At 37.2% G+C, this 15,358-nt stretch overlaps 1 protein-coding gene across 1 annotated transcript in view; it reads left to right on the forward strand.

Moving 5' to 3' along the window:
* GNAI1 (G protein subunit alpha i1) overlaps positions 1 to 9,482 on the forward strand; it is an 87,109-nt gene extending 77,627 nt beyond the window's left edge. The window contains exons 7-8 of the mRNA XM_066353868.1: positions 1,331 to 1,484; positions 8,163 to 9,482. Of these exons, the coding sequence (XP_066209965.1) occupies positions 1,331 to 1,484; positions 8,163 to 8,353 (345 nt within the window). The 3' untranslated portion in view covers positions 8,354 to 9,482. The remainder of the gene's footprint in view (positions 1 to 1,330; positions 1,485 to 8,162) is intronic.
* The last annotated feature ends 5,876 nt before the right edge of the window (positions 9,483 to 15,358 follow it).

Genomic DNA, 15,358 nt, shown 5'->3' on the forward strand with positions numbered 1-15,358 from the left:
TCCACCAGCCTCAGCTCAGTATCTTTGATCCGCGTTATGCTTTGTACTGCCATGTAATTTTCTGATGTTATTTCTGTACCATTAATCTGAGAGAAATGGTTCTAAGCCACATTTAAAACTCGTATTTTAAAGGAAGGTTGGTACAAACTGGGGAAAAAAAGATAGAAATACCACTTTTCTGTGTTAAGTCAGGTCTGTACAGGCCCAGTGCAGTCAGCGCACTGCACCCTCACGCGTCCACTTCCCCCACTTTTCTGTGTTAAGTCAGGTCTGTACAGGCCCAGTGCAGTCAGCGCACTGCACCCTCACGCGTCCACTTCCCCCACTTTTCTGACTTAAGCCAGGTCTGTACAGGCCCAGTGCAGTCAGTGCACTGCACCCTCACGCGTCCACTTCCCCCACTTTTCTGTGTTAAGTCAGGTCTGTACAGGCCCAGTGCAGTCAGCGCACTGCACCCTCACATCTACTTCCCCCACTTTTCTGATTTAAGTCAGGTCTGTACAGGCCCAGTGCAGTCAGCGCACTGCACCCTCACACGTCCACTTCCCCCACTTTTCTGTGTTGAGCCAGGTCTGTACAGGCCCAGTGCAGTCAGCGCACTGCACCCTCACGCGTCCACTTCCCCCACTTTTCTGACTTAAGTCAGGTCTGTACAGGCCCAGTGCAGTCAGCGCACTGCACCCCCACACGTCCACTTCCCCCACTTTTCTGTGTTAAGCCAGGTCTGTACAGGCCCAGTGCAGTCAGCGCACTGCACCCTCACGCGTCCACTTCCCCCACTTTTCTGTGTTAAGCCAGGTCTGTACAGGCCCAGTGCAGTCAGCGCACTGCACCCTCACGCGTCCACTTCCCCCACTTGGTCACAGCAGAACACATCAGTGCCCTCCAAACCACAAGCAGAGGGCTCCCTCCCTAGCATACCTCTATAATTAGGGACTTAGTCTAATTTTGTTTCAGGTTATTTAGATTATTAATCTTTAAAAACCTCTACTTATCTTTTGAGACTGCCGTTAACTGTAATAATGAGATCTTTTCAGATGTGTACACTTCTTCTCCCTAGGTTTGTGAGGTCCTGTGGCAGGAGACCCCCTCATGGTGTCCACAGTGGGACTCAGCAAGTACTGGTCGAATGCCAAAAGTCATGAGTGATGTGGCACTCATTGCACCTAAAATCAAAGTGTGCTTGTTCTGAAATGCCAGAAATGTATTTTTGCAGTATGTTACCTATTTCTCAGCTAAACTCTATTTTGTCACAATATTTGTTCTTTTTTAAAAGTAATATTTTTCAACATCCTTGCCATCATAACTGATTATATTTTTTCTTTTATAGAATCGAATGCACGAAAGCATGAAGTTATTTGACAGCATATGTAACAACAAATGGTTTACGGAAACATCTATTATACTTTTTCTAAACAAGAAGGACCTCTTTGAAGAAAAAATCAAAAAGAGCCCTCTCTCTATATGCTATCCAGAATATGCAGGTATTTTATTTTACTTTCTTTAAATAACTTGTCAAGTCATCTATTTCCAAGTGAAAGACTTCTCAAGGCAAGATTTCAGTTGTTGATTTGAATCTCTGGTTTAGTAATTCTTACTTTTAAGAGAAATTGTTTCTCAAAATACATTCAAGCACAAGTATTTACTTGAGATGTGGATTAGATTATTGTAAATAACATTTTTTTTTATGGAAGAGCTGTTAAATAATTTTCTATGATGACTTCAGGCCTTCATCAGTTTATGGTATTGATTTATTCATCTAGTGAGCAGATTTTGTTTCAAGTATTGTGATGCACAATAAATAAGACATGTCTTGCTCCTTATCAAATCCCAAAGACTGATGCACTCATAAACAGGAGCAGCGTAGCCTGCTGCTGTGAAGTGACGTGAACCATAAACGGAATGGGGAAAATGCAGAAGGAACTTGTGAGTGAGCTAACGGCACAAGACTCAGGGATGGTTTCACAGGAAAGCCAGACTTTGGTAATGAGACTTGCTGGGACTTTAATTGTACTACTGCGGAAAATAGTGTGCAGTGAGAAAAGGAGGCCTGCCATACAGTCCTGGCTTTCCTATAATTAGCTCTTTGACCTTAAACAAGGTGGTTAATTTACCTGGGTCTCAGTACCCAGGTAGAGTAAAATCAGAAGTGGGCTAAAACACTGTTCATGGTTAGGGTCAGTGTTTGAACACCTCCTGGACTGCTGCTGTTGAAAGTGAGGGCAAGCACTGGAGACACGTACCCGCCCTGCACACACACTTACACAACTCCTCTCTCTTTACAAGCACTGGAGATACGTACCCGCCCTGCACACACACTTACACAACTCCTCTCTCTTTACAAGCACTGGAGACACGTACCCGCCCTGCACACACACTTACACAACTCCTCTCTCTTTATAAGCACTGGAGATTCGTACCCGCCCTGCACACACACTTACACAACTCCTCTCTCTTTACAAGCACTGGAGATACGTATCCGCCCTGCACGCACACTTACACAACTCCTCTCTCTTTACAAGCACTGGAGATACGTACCCGCCCTGCACACACACTTACACAACTCCTCTCTCTTTACAAGCACTGGAGATATGTACCCACCCTGCACACACACTTACACAACTTCTCTCTCTTTACAAGCACTGGAGATACATACCCGTCCTGCACACACACTTACGCAACTCCTCTCTCTCGAAAGCAGGCTGATTTCGCTTTCCTGGGAATGAGATTTTAATGAAGAGAACTCGGTGCCTTAAAATAAAAGAGTTTGACTACCACTGGTTTATAGGATCACTAAATCTAAATATTCTGAAGAGTTTTGTTACTTTAACTAATTTATATAAGTTGCCCTCCATTCTTTCTGTTTTAAAACAAGTCTCAAGAATTTGGTTATTAACAAAAATGTAGTCAGGCTTGTATTGAGTAAATTGTACAGTAAGTGCTGCCTTTTCACAGGTGATGTTAAACAACCCTGTGATACCAGTCCTCGTATTTCCACTTACACACATGAGAACACAGGCACTTAATGGAGTAACAAAGTAAAAAGCCAGACCTGCGTCTGTTGCATCATTAACCACCAGACTAACTTGAATTAAATTCTCATTGGTTGGGGGTGGGTGGGGCTTCTTCAGTAAATACAAGCACACTAATTTTTACAGCCCTTTTTTGTATACTGCAAAGTTATACTTCCATTTAAAACAATTTCACACAGTTCCTTGTTCTAAAACATTTTTCTTTTTGAAAGTATCCTAAGTCATTGTATTCAGAAACATGTTTAGTGCTTATAGGAATAAAATTATTTATAGTAGTAATAACAAGATTGAAGTTATCCAGAATCATCAAGTGTCTTAGTTTATTTTTGTAATTTTCTTTTATGAAGCAGCCATTTTGTGCTAATACGACCGAATTACCCAGTAAGTGAATAAATATTGTGTACCTACACAGATTTCAGAGCAACAAGGAATATACTCCTTAGCTCTTTCTTTGCCAGAGATACAGTATGTATAAGAATTTCCCTACATTGTCAAGTTAATAGGAATCCCTGATCTCTGAATTTTTTAACAAAGGGAGTATCCCATTAATTCCTTCACATTCCTAGTGTTCATAAAATTTAACCTTCTCTGCGTGCTCTGGTTATTGACTCACTTCAGCCTCAACTCCTAATTCCGATAGCTATTGCTTTTTATAGAAGAACCCTGTGTAGCCTGGGTTTGTCTCCCCCATCGGGTCTCTCTCCTCTTCCTTTATCTGCTGTTGGCAGTCCGCCACCTCCCAGTGGCACCCTGTGGTCTGTCAGCCTCTGTCCCTCCCTGGCCGCACTTGTTCTCACCATGTTAAATTCTGTTGTCAACTCCAATTTCTCTCTAGAGCCTCAGGCTTGCATTTCCCACTGTTTGTTGAGCATGTACTTGTTTTTTAGCACCTGAAACTCAAAGTAAACTAAGCATATTTTGTTTTTCTCAAATCTCTATCTCCATTTTAAGTATATCATCAATGAACCTATCCTCCATTCTTTAACCAAGTTATTGCCTATACTTAGCTTTAATTACAAAAATTCTATCACATGTTAGAAAATATCTACCACGTTCTTCCCCACCCGCATTCCTAAAGTCTTAAGGCTTCAAATCAGATGGAGGAATGTACTCATCAGTTTATTCATGTGTCTTGTTGCTCTTAGGATTAGGTAATGTAACTAGCTACCCACAACATATACAGGAAATTGAGCAAGGTACTCAGTGGAAGCTCTTTTTACAAAACATACAGAGTGTGACAAAAGTAGGATTCGGTTGTTAGTATACCAAACAATTTGTTCTTCTATTATTATTAATTACTGTGTTATTTACCATATGAACAACTTTAAACCTACTCTTCCCCCACCCTGTATTTTTAATATAGTGGTTGCATTAACTTCTGTGTGAACAAGACACTGTTACTGCTTTAGAATTTCAGAACACCAACCCTGTTATGATTTAATAAACTAAAATTTTATTTGTAGAAATACATGGTTGTTTGCTAGTAACTTAAAAGACTTAAAATGTGTTTTGACAACCTAGAAAGAAAATGGATATATTCCTAGAAACATACAGCCTACCAAGACTGAACTGAAGAAATAGGAAATCTGGACAGACTTATTACCATTAAGAAGGTTGAATCAGTAATTGAGAGCCTACCGATAAACAAAGTTTATGACCAGATGTCCTCACTGGTGAATTCTACTAAACATTTAAAGAAGAATTGATACCATGTCTTCTCAAACTTTTCCAAATTAGAAGAGGACGGAGCATTTACAAACTCATTTTATAAGGCCAGCATTACTCTGACACCAAAATCAGACAAGGACATCACAAGAAAAGAAAATTACAGGTTAATATCCCTGATGAACACATACACAAAAATTCTTAACAAAATATTATTAGCAAATCAAATTCAATAGTACATAAACCATGATCAAGCAGAATTTATTTCAGGAATATGAAGATGGTTAACATGCACAAATCAATCAGTTTAATACATGATTGTTATGATTTAATAAAGTACAAACAAAATGAAGGGTGAGTAATTAGATACAGAAAAATATCTGACCTAATTCATCAATTTATGATAAAAACTGTCAACAAAGTGGGTACAGAGGGAATGTACTTCATGATAGGCCACATATGACAGGCCTACAGCAAACATATTTGATGTTGATGAGTTACAAGCTTTTCCTTTTAAGATCAGGAACAAGACAAGGAATCCAGCTCTTGCTACTTTTATTCAACATAGTATTGGAAGTCTTAGTGGAATTAGGCAAGAAAAGTAGTAATAGGCATCCAAATTGGAAAGGAAAAAGAAAAACTTGTCATTATTTGCAGATGACAAGAAAACGGAAAATCCTAAAGATGCCACTACAGAACTATTAGAACTAATAAACAATTCAGTAAAGTTTCAGGATACAAAGTTAATATACAAAAGTCTATTGCATATCTATACTAGCAGTGAACTATCAGAGAAATCGAGAAAACAACCCCATTTACAATTGCATCAAAAAGAACAAAATACCTAGGAGTAAATTTAACCAAGTTGATGAAAGCTATACACTGGAAACTGGTAAGATGTTGACAAAAGAAATCGAAGACACAAATAAGTGGAAAGATATTCCATGCTCATGCATTGGAAGGATATTGTTAATATGTTCATTGTATCCAAATCAGTGTATGAATTCAATTCAATTCTATCAAAATTCCAATGGAATTTTTCCCCAAAAGAGAATAAACAATCCTAAAACTTGTATGGAACCACAAGTGTCTTTGAATGGCTAAAGCAGTCTTGAAAAGGAAGAACACAACTGGAGGCATAATGCTCTTTAATTTCAAACTATATTACAAAGCTACAGTCATCCAAACAGTATGGTATGGCCTAAAATTAGACACATACATCGATGGAACAGAATAGGGAGCCCAGAAATAACCCCCGGTATATAGTCAGTTAATTTGCAGCAGAGGAGCCAAGACTATAAAATGAGGAAAATACCACTTTTCTTCAAATAAGTGGCATTGGGAAAACGATGGCCACATGCAGAAGAAAACGGACCCACTATCTTATACTACACACAACAGTGAACTCAGAATGGACGAAAGACTTGAACATAAGACATGAAACCACAAAACTCCTAGAAGAAGGTGTAGTTGGTAGGTTCTTGGACATCAGTTTTGTAATGATTTTATGGAATGACACCAAAAGCAAAAATAAACAAATGGTACTACATCAAACTAAAAAGTTTTTGCACAGCAAAGGAAACAGTCAACAAAATGAAAAAGCAATTGATGTAATAGGAGAAAATATTTCCAACCATTTATCTGCTAATGGGTTAATATCCAAAATATATAAGGAACTCATACAACTGAGCAGCAAAAAGGAAAAGACAAAATAGTTTAAAAATGGGCAGAGAACCTGAATAGTCATTTTCTAAAGAAGATAGGTAGGTTCCCAACAAGTCCATGGAAAGGTGCTCAGCATCACTCAGCACCGAGGAAATGCCCATCAAAACCGGTAGGCTCTATCACTTCATGTCTGTTACAATGGCAGTTATCAAAAAGACAAATACCAAGTGTTGGCCAGGATATGGAGAAAAGGGAACCCTCATACACTGTTAGTGGAACTGTAAATTGGTGCCTCCATTATGGAAAACAGTATAAGTGTTCTCCAAAAATTAAAAACATAACCACATGATTGAGCAATTCCATTTCTGGGTATTAACCTGAAGAAAACAAAACAGCGACTCAAAAAGATATCTGCACACCCATGTTCATTACAACATATTTACAGTGGCCAAGATACGAAGCAACTGGTGAACTAACTGGAGGAGAAGTAACAGGTGGCACACTGCATCCTGGGCTCTCTCGCGTGAGGGGAGAGCCTCAGGTGGCAGAGAGGAACTCACGGTGGAGACCCTCTGAGCACGCTGGGATTCGAGGACCTTCAAAGTTAGGCAAATACTGTTAGTACTATGAAAGAGAGATTTAATAGTTGTTTTTTCAAATGAGTCTTTGATTGATTTTACATGTACATATAAAAATATATACATACACTCAAACATTCAACACTAACAGGAAGCTCATTGAATTTTTAAAAGTGGAAATACTGATATATTCACCAGAAAGGTGAAGAGTTGGAACATTTCCAGGTTCCCAGAAGCCCCATCATGCCCTGCCCCCCCACACGTAGACACACAGAGTAACCATTATTACAGCTTATCTCAATTGTTTTGATATTTGTCAAATTTTCTTGACTGTTTTCTAAACATCAGTTGAATCATACAGTCGACAGTCTTTTTCTATCTGGCTTTACTTGATCTGCATGTTTATGAAACTCATCCATGTTATTGTATGTAGCAATTAGGATTTCATTCCCATTTCTCTACTGTGTGGCAGCTCGTTTTATGAATATACCTGAGTTTATTAGCTGGGTTGTTTTCTAAACTAGGTTGTTTCTTTATTTGTTTTCTCGTGAACATATGTATGTAATTTTTTCAAGGGCACATCTAGGAACTGAATTACTGGGTGGATCAACAGTATGAGTGTGATTATCTTTAGCTATTGCCAAACAATTTTTAGTGTTTGTACTCAGAAGTCTTTAGTCAGTTACCTGAAGGCAGGAATGTGTCATTTACTTTTTTGTAAACTCATAGCCATTAAACCACATTGTAGACCCTGTATAATTTTTTAATAAAGAAAAGTGAGTGAGAAGTGCTCATATATGTGTATATCGGAAAGGATATAAAAATATTGATCAGCATCCAGCCAGCATTTCTTGCTTGGCCACTAGGCTATAACTGAAATAGCATGCCACCAACTGGGCCCCGAGTGGCTCCGTGTTGGGATGTAGAGTATAAGGAATGAAATAAAGAGGGTGGTCTGGGTTTGTACATAAAGCAGGAATAAAGGTGATGTTTTTGGTTTTAGGGTTTTTTTAGGGGTAACTTATATAGTCATTAGAAATTAGTTATCATTGGGTATTTCTCACTCAGAAGAAATAGTTTCTCTTATTCTCTAAGGAAGAATACAGTTACAGAGTCCAAATATTTTAAATATATGAAACTTATTTCAATATTTAAGGTCCATTTTTCTTCAGTATATACTTTTAACTTTCACCTTCTGTTTTTTTCTCCTTTCCCATCTCAGGCTCAAACACGTATGAAGAGGCAGCGGCTTATATTCAGTGTCAGTTTGAAGATCTCAATAAAAGAAAGGACACGAAGGAAATCTACACCCACTTCACATGTGCCACAGATACTAAGAATGTGCAGTTTGTTTTTGATGCCGTAACAGATGTCATCATAAAGAATAATCTAAAGGATTGTGGTCTCTTCTAGGTTTTGCAGTGAATGGTTAAATGCATTTTCAGACCAAATGAGTACTTTATATGTGGATCTCTCTAGACTAGAGTCTTGGCAGCAACACACAATGGCAGATGCGTCTGACCAGGTTGTTCTGTTGTGGTTTTTTATAACTGAAAGTAAAAATAAAAAAAGAACCTTTCTTAAATATGAAAGGTGGTCCTGCATTGTGAAACCGAGGGCAGTGTTAATGCTGGGCTCTAGTGCGTTGATGATTTCTGTGTAAGTGTAAATATGCAATTGTATGTATACATGTATTTATAACTTTGGTTTTCCACATTACGTTTAGGTGTTAAGGGTGGCAACTTACAATCCTAGTGTGATTGCTTTGGAAATAAGAGAAATATTACGTACTTTGTACTCAATGACAGACTATTACAATGTTTGCCAGTTTTAAACATCTTTATTTATGTTCATGCCCTGTAATTTTTAAGTATAATAATTAATATTAGGAAACATTGCAGCCCTGATCTTGATTATCTTGTAATCATAAAAATGTTATTTGTACAAACATTGCACAGACTATTTTAATAACATTATTCTTTAAACTTAATGCTTTATTGAAATGTTCTTAGAGAATTAATATACCTGCCTTTGGATTAATTATTTAAACATTGTATGCATTTTATTTTTTCTTTTAAGATTGCATGCTAATTTGATTCTATTTTAGATTTGGTTTGAAAAGTAAAATTCCATATTTTGAGTATATACCGTCTTAGACTTATACTTAATTTTTATTCAGTTGGTTTGTTTTCACTTTGAATTTTAATATTTGGATGGTATTTAGGCATTGTCTTAAAAGCAATGCCAGATTAATTTTTATACACTTTAAATAATTACCTTTTTATTTATAACTATGTTTAGGTGGGTGTTGAGAGAATTTGGGGTAAAAAATATGTTAGCATAATGAATTTTGAGACATTCATTTGTGTATTTCCTTTGGGAAACCCCTGGTACCCAGCATCTATAATAGCTCTTTGTTTGGAAGATAACAAGAAAGTTCATTAGATATTCTGCTGCTGATATAATGCAAACTTTTAATTCATATATGTAACTAGTTTCAAATTTAATTATCACACTACATTAAAATTACCTTTTTCCCTTATTCAATTTCCTCCACTTGGTATGAGTTTATTTCTTTTGAAATTGTGCTATTATTTCTGAGAATGAAACAGGCAATTACACTTAGAATATGAGTAACAGTATTTAATAAAGTCAGTGATTGTACTTATGCTCAAATAAGTGTTACATATCAGCTAGATGTTGAACTTCAATAGTCTTTTTTTATTATTCATGTGTCTTGTGACCTCGTTTTACCAATGTGAATAGCATTTGCCACCCTACTTGCCTTTTATCACTCGTCTTGTAAGAGTTAGCCTTTCAGTAAGCTTCGTGGGTAAGTCGTTTCTAAGTTTAATTATGTGCTATCATTCTGTTGGATTTTGTTGAAGTGTATTTGTTGAAATGTGTGTATATTTGTGTGTGGGTGGGTAACCACAGACTACATTATATCTGTTTCATCTTGGGGAGTTGCTTTTACTCTTTGTAATGTAAGGAAATTCAAAATTATCAAAATTCCTTAAGTGTGTTAGTTTAGATTCTTTATGTGCCTTTCACAAAAGATGTTTTCATTAATTTCACTGATGGAAGACCTATAATATCCATATTGTGAAGCTGTGTATGAAATTTGTCTACAATGAATAAATTTGAATGATGAGAAATACAGTTTAAAAAGCCACAAAGAAGCACATATTGATGATCATAATTGATGAATTCCTGAACTTTATTCTGTGTAATTGTGTTACTGATAAATCCTAATAAATTTAAATTTTTAAAATTTTATAAACCTGTTGGCTAAACACCTGGTTTGCATTAGGATTTAAGTACCAGTCTATAGTATGTTAATTTCTTTATCTCTGCTACCTTTCTGCAATTTCATCTATCCCAGAAGATTGATTTTTTGTCCCCTGCCCCATTTTCTAAGGGGATGTGTGTCACGTCTGGAATTTCCTGGCTGATACCTCCTGAGGACGTGTTGCCTGCCCCAACTCAGGACGCCCCAAAACGTATTCTCCCTTGAAGCCAGTTCTCACCCTGACTTCGCTAATTAATCCCTCACTGGGGAGTTTTTTGGCTATTGGCAACTCTTCTTAGCCTCATGTCTATCCCTGATCAGCCACCATGTCTCAGTTCTGCTTTTCTGCCTCACATGTGGTTTCCTTGTTCATTTTTCCTTTCCATCCCCATGACCACATACTGAGTTCAGGTCCTTGCTTAACTTTCACTTGAAATGGCCTCCTAATAAAATTCCCCACCTCTCATTTCTATACTGCATGGAATCTGACTTGTCAAAATCAAATCTGACTTAGCCTCCCATGCATGGCTACTCATCATCGGAGCCTACACCCCACTCCTGTTCTGCACTGCATCCTGGTAGTGCTTTGTGCAAAACCTGGGCTTTCCTCCAAGCATTATACTACATGCTACCTGAGATGTGCTTAAAACAGCGCCCAGCATGTGAGGAAGTGTTCTTTCGTGTCTATTAACCTTGTTTGTATTTATTAGCACTTTTGGTTGTGATATCTTTTTAGATTCAACTGGCCTCTGTCCTCTGGCCTGCCCTTTGGGGAACTGCATGGTTCTAGTAAGGTTGCCAATCACAGTTCTCTCCGTCCTAGCCATAGGCTCAGGCTTGGCCAGTCTTACGCCTTGTCAGTGGCAAATTACCCAGACGGAAGCAATTATAGTCCCCATTCCAATTTTTAGGTTCCTAATGCTGTTCTAGTTTCAAAAATTGCGTTAATTTCAGTACAGGCCTAAAAATCTTTTTATGCTTGCTGTCGTTGGTTAGGTCCAATCTCTTACTGAAAAGTTCTGACAAAACATGTTATTACTGAAAAGCAACAGTAACTGTAAGATAGGTCAAGAAAGGCTCAGAGAGGATAATGAACTGGAGCAAGAGCAGATCAAAGTTTCAAACCTATGACTGACTTCATGTCTGACATAGGACTCCAAAGAATGCTACCTTAATTCAATATGTATAAGTGGTCATTTATCCCCACTACCACCTTCTCCATCAATCTGAACCTTAATACTTTTTTAGATTACAGTTAAAATTTGAACAATACAGATTTGAACTGCAGGTGTCTAATGTAGATTTTTTTTCAAAAATCCTGTATTTTCTCATAATTTCCTTAGTAACATTTTCTTAAGCTTATTTTCTTGTAAGAATATGCTATAATATATATATATATTTTTATTGTATTTATTTTTAATGGGGTGACATCAGTAAATCAAGATACATATTTTCAAAGATAACATGTCCAGGTTATCTTAAAGTTCAATTATGTTGCATACCCATACTATAATATATTTAACATACAAAATATGGGCTGACTGTTTATCTTACCAGTAAGGCTTCTAGTCAACAGGAATTTAGTAACATTTTGGGTAAGTCAAAATTTATATGTATATATTAGACTTCACCGGGGGTCAGTACCCTTAACCCCCACATTACATTATTCAGTGTGAACTGTATAAATAATATAGAACAAAGCTGGAGGCATCAAGCTCCCTGATTTCAAACTACTGTAAGGCTATAGTAATCAAAAGAGGATGGTTCAGCATGAAATCACACATCAATGGATCAGAACAGACAGAAATAAGCCTACACATATCTGGTTAATTATTTTATGACAAAGCCAGCAATACTTTTTTTTTTTTTTGTATTTTTCTGAAGCTGGAAATGGGGAGGCAGTCAAACAGTCTCCCGCATGCGCCCGACAGGGATCCACCTGGCACGCCCACCAGGGGGTGATGCTCTGCCCATCCGGGGCGTCGCTCTGTCGCGACCAGAGCCACTCTAGCGCCTGGGGCAGAGGCCAAGGATCCATCCCCAGTGCCCGGGCCATCTTTTGCTCCAATGGAGCCTTGGCTGCGGGAGGGGAAGAGAGAGACAGAGAGGAAGAAGAGGGGGAGGGGTGGAGAAGCAGATGGGCGCCTCTCCTGTGTGCCCTGGCTAGGAATCGAACCCGGGACCTCCGCACGCCAGGCCAACGCTCTACTACTGAGCCAACTGGCCAGGGCCAAAGCCAGCAATATTAAAGGGAAAGGAATCCCTCTTCAGTAAATGCTATCGGAAAAACTGGACAAGGAAAAGAATGAAACCAGACCATTATACACAAAAATTAAAGGATTAAAAATTAAATAGATGAAAGACTTGAACATAAGACCTGAAAACATAAAACTCGTAGAAGAAAACAGGTTGTAAGCTACTTGGCTGTCAGACTTGGTAATAATTTTTGGAATAACACTAAAAAGAAAAGGCAACAAAAGCAAAAATAAACAGTGGGACAATATCAAACTAAAATACGTATGCACAGAGAACAAAACCTTTAACAAAATGAAAATGCAACATACAGAATAGAAGAACATATTTACAAACCATGTACCTGCTAAGGGGTTAATATCCAAAATATATAAAGAACTCATAAAAATAGCAGAGTCACAGTAAGATTTAAAAATGGGCAGAGGATCTGAATAGACATTTTTTCAAAGACATACAAAAGGCCAGCAGTTTCTTGAGAAGGTGCGCAATATCACTAATCAGGAATATAAATGAAAAGCACAATAAACGATCACCTCATACTTGTTAGAATGACAATTATCAAAAAGACCAAAAGTAATTGCTGATGAGAATGTGAAGAAAAAGAACCCTTCTGCACTGTTGGTGGGAATGTAAATTGGTTCAGACTTTATGGCAACAGTATAGAGACTTCTTAAAAATTTTTAAATTGAACTACACATGATTTAGTAATTCGATTTTTTGGGAATATATCCAAAGAAAACAAAAACTGTATATGGAAGAAATATCTGCATCGTTGTATTCATTGCAACATTATTGATAACCAAGGCATGCAAACAAGCTAAATTCCTTCCATGGATGAGTGCACAAATAACACACACACACACACATAGTTTAGTATGAAAAGATAGAAATCTTGCCATTTGTGACAACATGGAAAGACCTTGAGGGCATCATGTAAGTGAAATAAGACAGAAAAGTAAATACCTTATGATCCTGATTATATGTGGAATCCTAAAGACAGACAAACTTACAGATACTGAGAACAAATTGGTAGTTGCTGGGGTGGAAAGGGCAAATTAGATAAAGGTAGTCAAAAGGTACAAATACCCAGTAATAAAGCAAGTCACGGGGATGTAATGTACAGCATGGTGACCACAGTAATAATATTGTATAGTTGAAGATTTTTGGAAGAGTAAAATTTTAAGTTCTCATTACCAGAAAAAGAATGTAACCATGTATAGTGACATGTTAACTAGACTTATTGTGTTGATCATTTTGCAATATACACAAATATTGAGTCATTATGTTGGACATCTGAAACTAAGATAATGTATGTTAATTATATCTCAGAAAAATAAATAAAAACTTAAATACATATGATACCTATTATGTCCTATTTCAAAGCTGTTGATGCTATTACCCATTAGATTTGAAACTATTTACGAGACAAACTATTGTGAACATTTGTACATGATTTATTGTCTGTAGAACCACTCATGGTGCCTTGTGTAAAAGAATGTAATGACTAATCAGTATTACAGATATTTGTGTTGTCATTACTTATGTGTTAGTTCAGAGAGAAGTAGAAAATGGTGGCTTAGGCTCTGGCATGCAATCTGAATTCCAATTCTGGCCCTAATGCCTTATTAATTGGGAAACCTTGGGCAAGTATTTAATCTTGCTTGGCCTCCTTTTTATCATCTAGAGAACTGGGAAATAATCAGACCATTAATCTTAATGGCTTTTGTGAGTATTTAATAACCTCACAATGCATGCTAAGCTCTTAGAAGTGAGCGTGGCATGTGGTTAACTTTCACTGTTATTTGATTATAAAGACTTTAATTTGGGGGGAGTGCTTTTAAATCAAAATTGGGCTTAAACAATAGTTGCTGATGTGAATTTTAGGTGAAATGCCTCAAAAACAAAATATGTCAATTTGTAGCTCAAGCTTCTGAGTGTCTCACACTGATACCGATACAGGAAAACATGGAGGAGGGAGAAAATGCATCTCTTTACTCAACTTCAGGATACTTCTGTTATTTTAATCTAAGCAGAAATAGATTTATGTCATTTATAAGTTTGGGGAATTTTCTTTCAAAAATCCTATCTTTTTAGTATCTTTTAGCAAGAGTTTTATATTTCACAACTCCATTGGTTTATTTCTCAGGCATTTTTCTCTTAACCAATAATTTCTAGCTTTGGAGTCTGTTGTGACTTCTATTATTTACTTCAATTTTTTAGTTACTTGAAAAGTTAGGAAACACATTTCATCAAGTCCAGAAACACCCAAAGATGCACAAGTCTGAATTTGCTTATATCAAGCAGACCGGGGCTGAGAAGCCTGGGCTGGGATGGTTCCACGTGTGATAAACCTTCAGCACCACATACATGTCAGTCCAAATATTTCCAGCTGCTTTGATTTCCTGGCCATCTTCCTGGCTCTCCATAGTAGCAATGGGAATGTGAACACTGCCATTGCAAAGAAGCAGTTCTTTAAACAAAAAGTGCATTGTAACTGATTAAAAATGTGATGATCAAAGCATGCATAGAAGACCAATCACAGCAGACTTTAACTACTATTTTAGCAGGTCATAGAGTGCCACTTCTAGTAACAGAAGGTCTGTTGCCCCCGAGTTGCATCGTGCTTCACCTATAGGAAGTACTTAAAGTAGGACTTGAGAACCTATGAATCAGAACCGAAGACATTCCTATTCCACTGCAGTATTTATGAAAGGAATCTTAAAATTCTGTTTACTCCTATACAAATACACTATATATATATCTACTCAATCTTACCAGGATTTAAAAAATTAACTTAGATGTACAATTTTGCAGTTAATTTTTACTAGATGTTTATACAATTTACAGTGTGAAGCTTGTCTTGAAAAATAAGC

The sequence above is a fragment of the Saccopteryx leptura genome, chromosome 12, assembly GCF_036850995.1.
Source record: "Saccopteryx leptura isolate mSacLep1 chromosome 12, mSacLep1_pri_phased_curated, whole genome shotgun sequence".
NCBI lineage: Eukaryota > Metazoa > Chordata > Mammalia > Chiroptera > Emballonuridae > Saccopteryx > Saccopteryx leptura.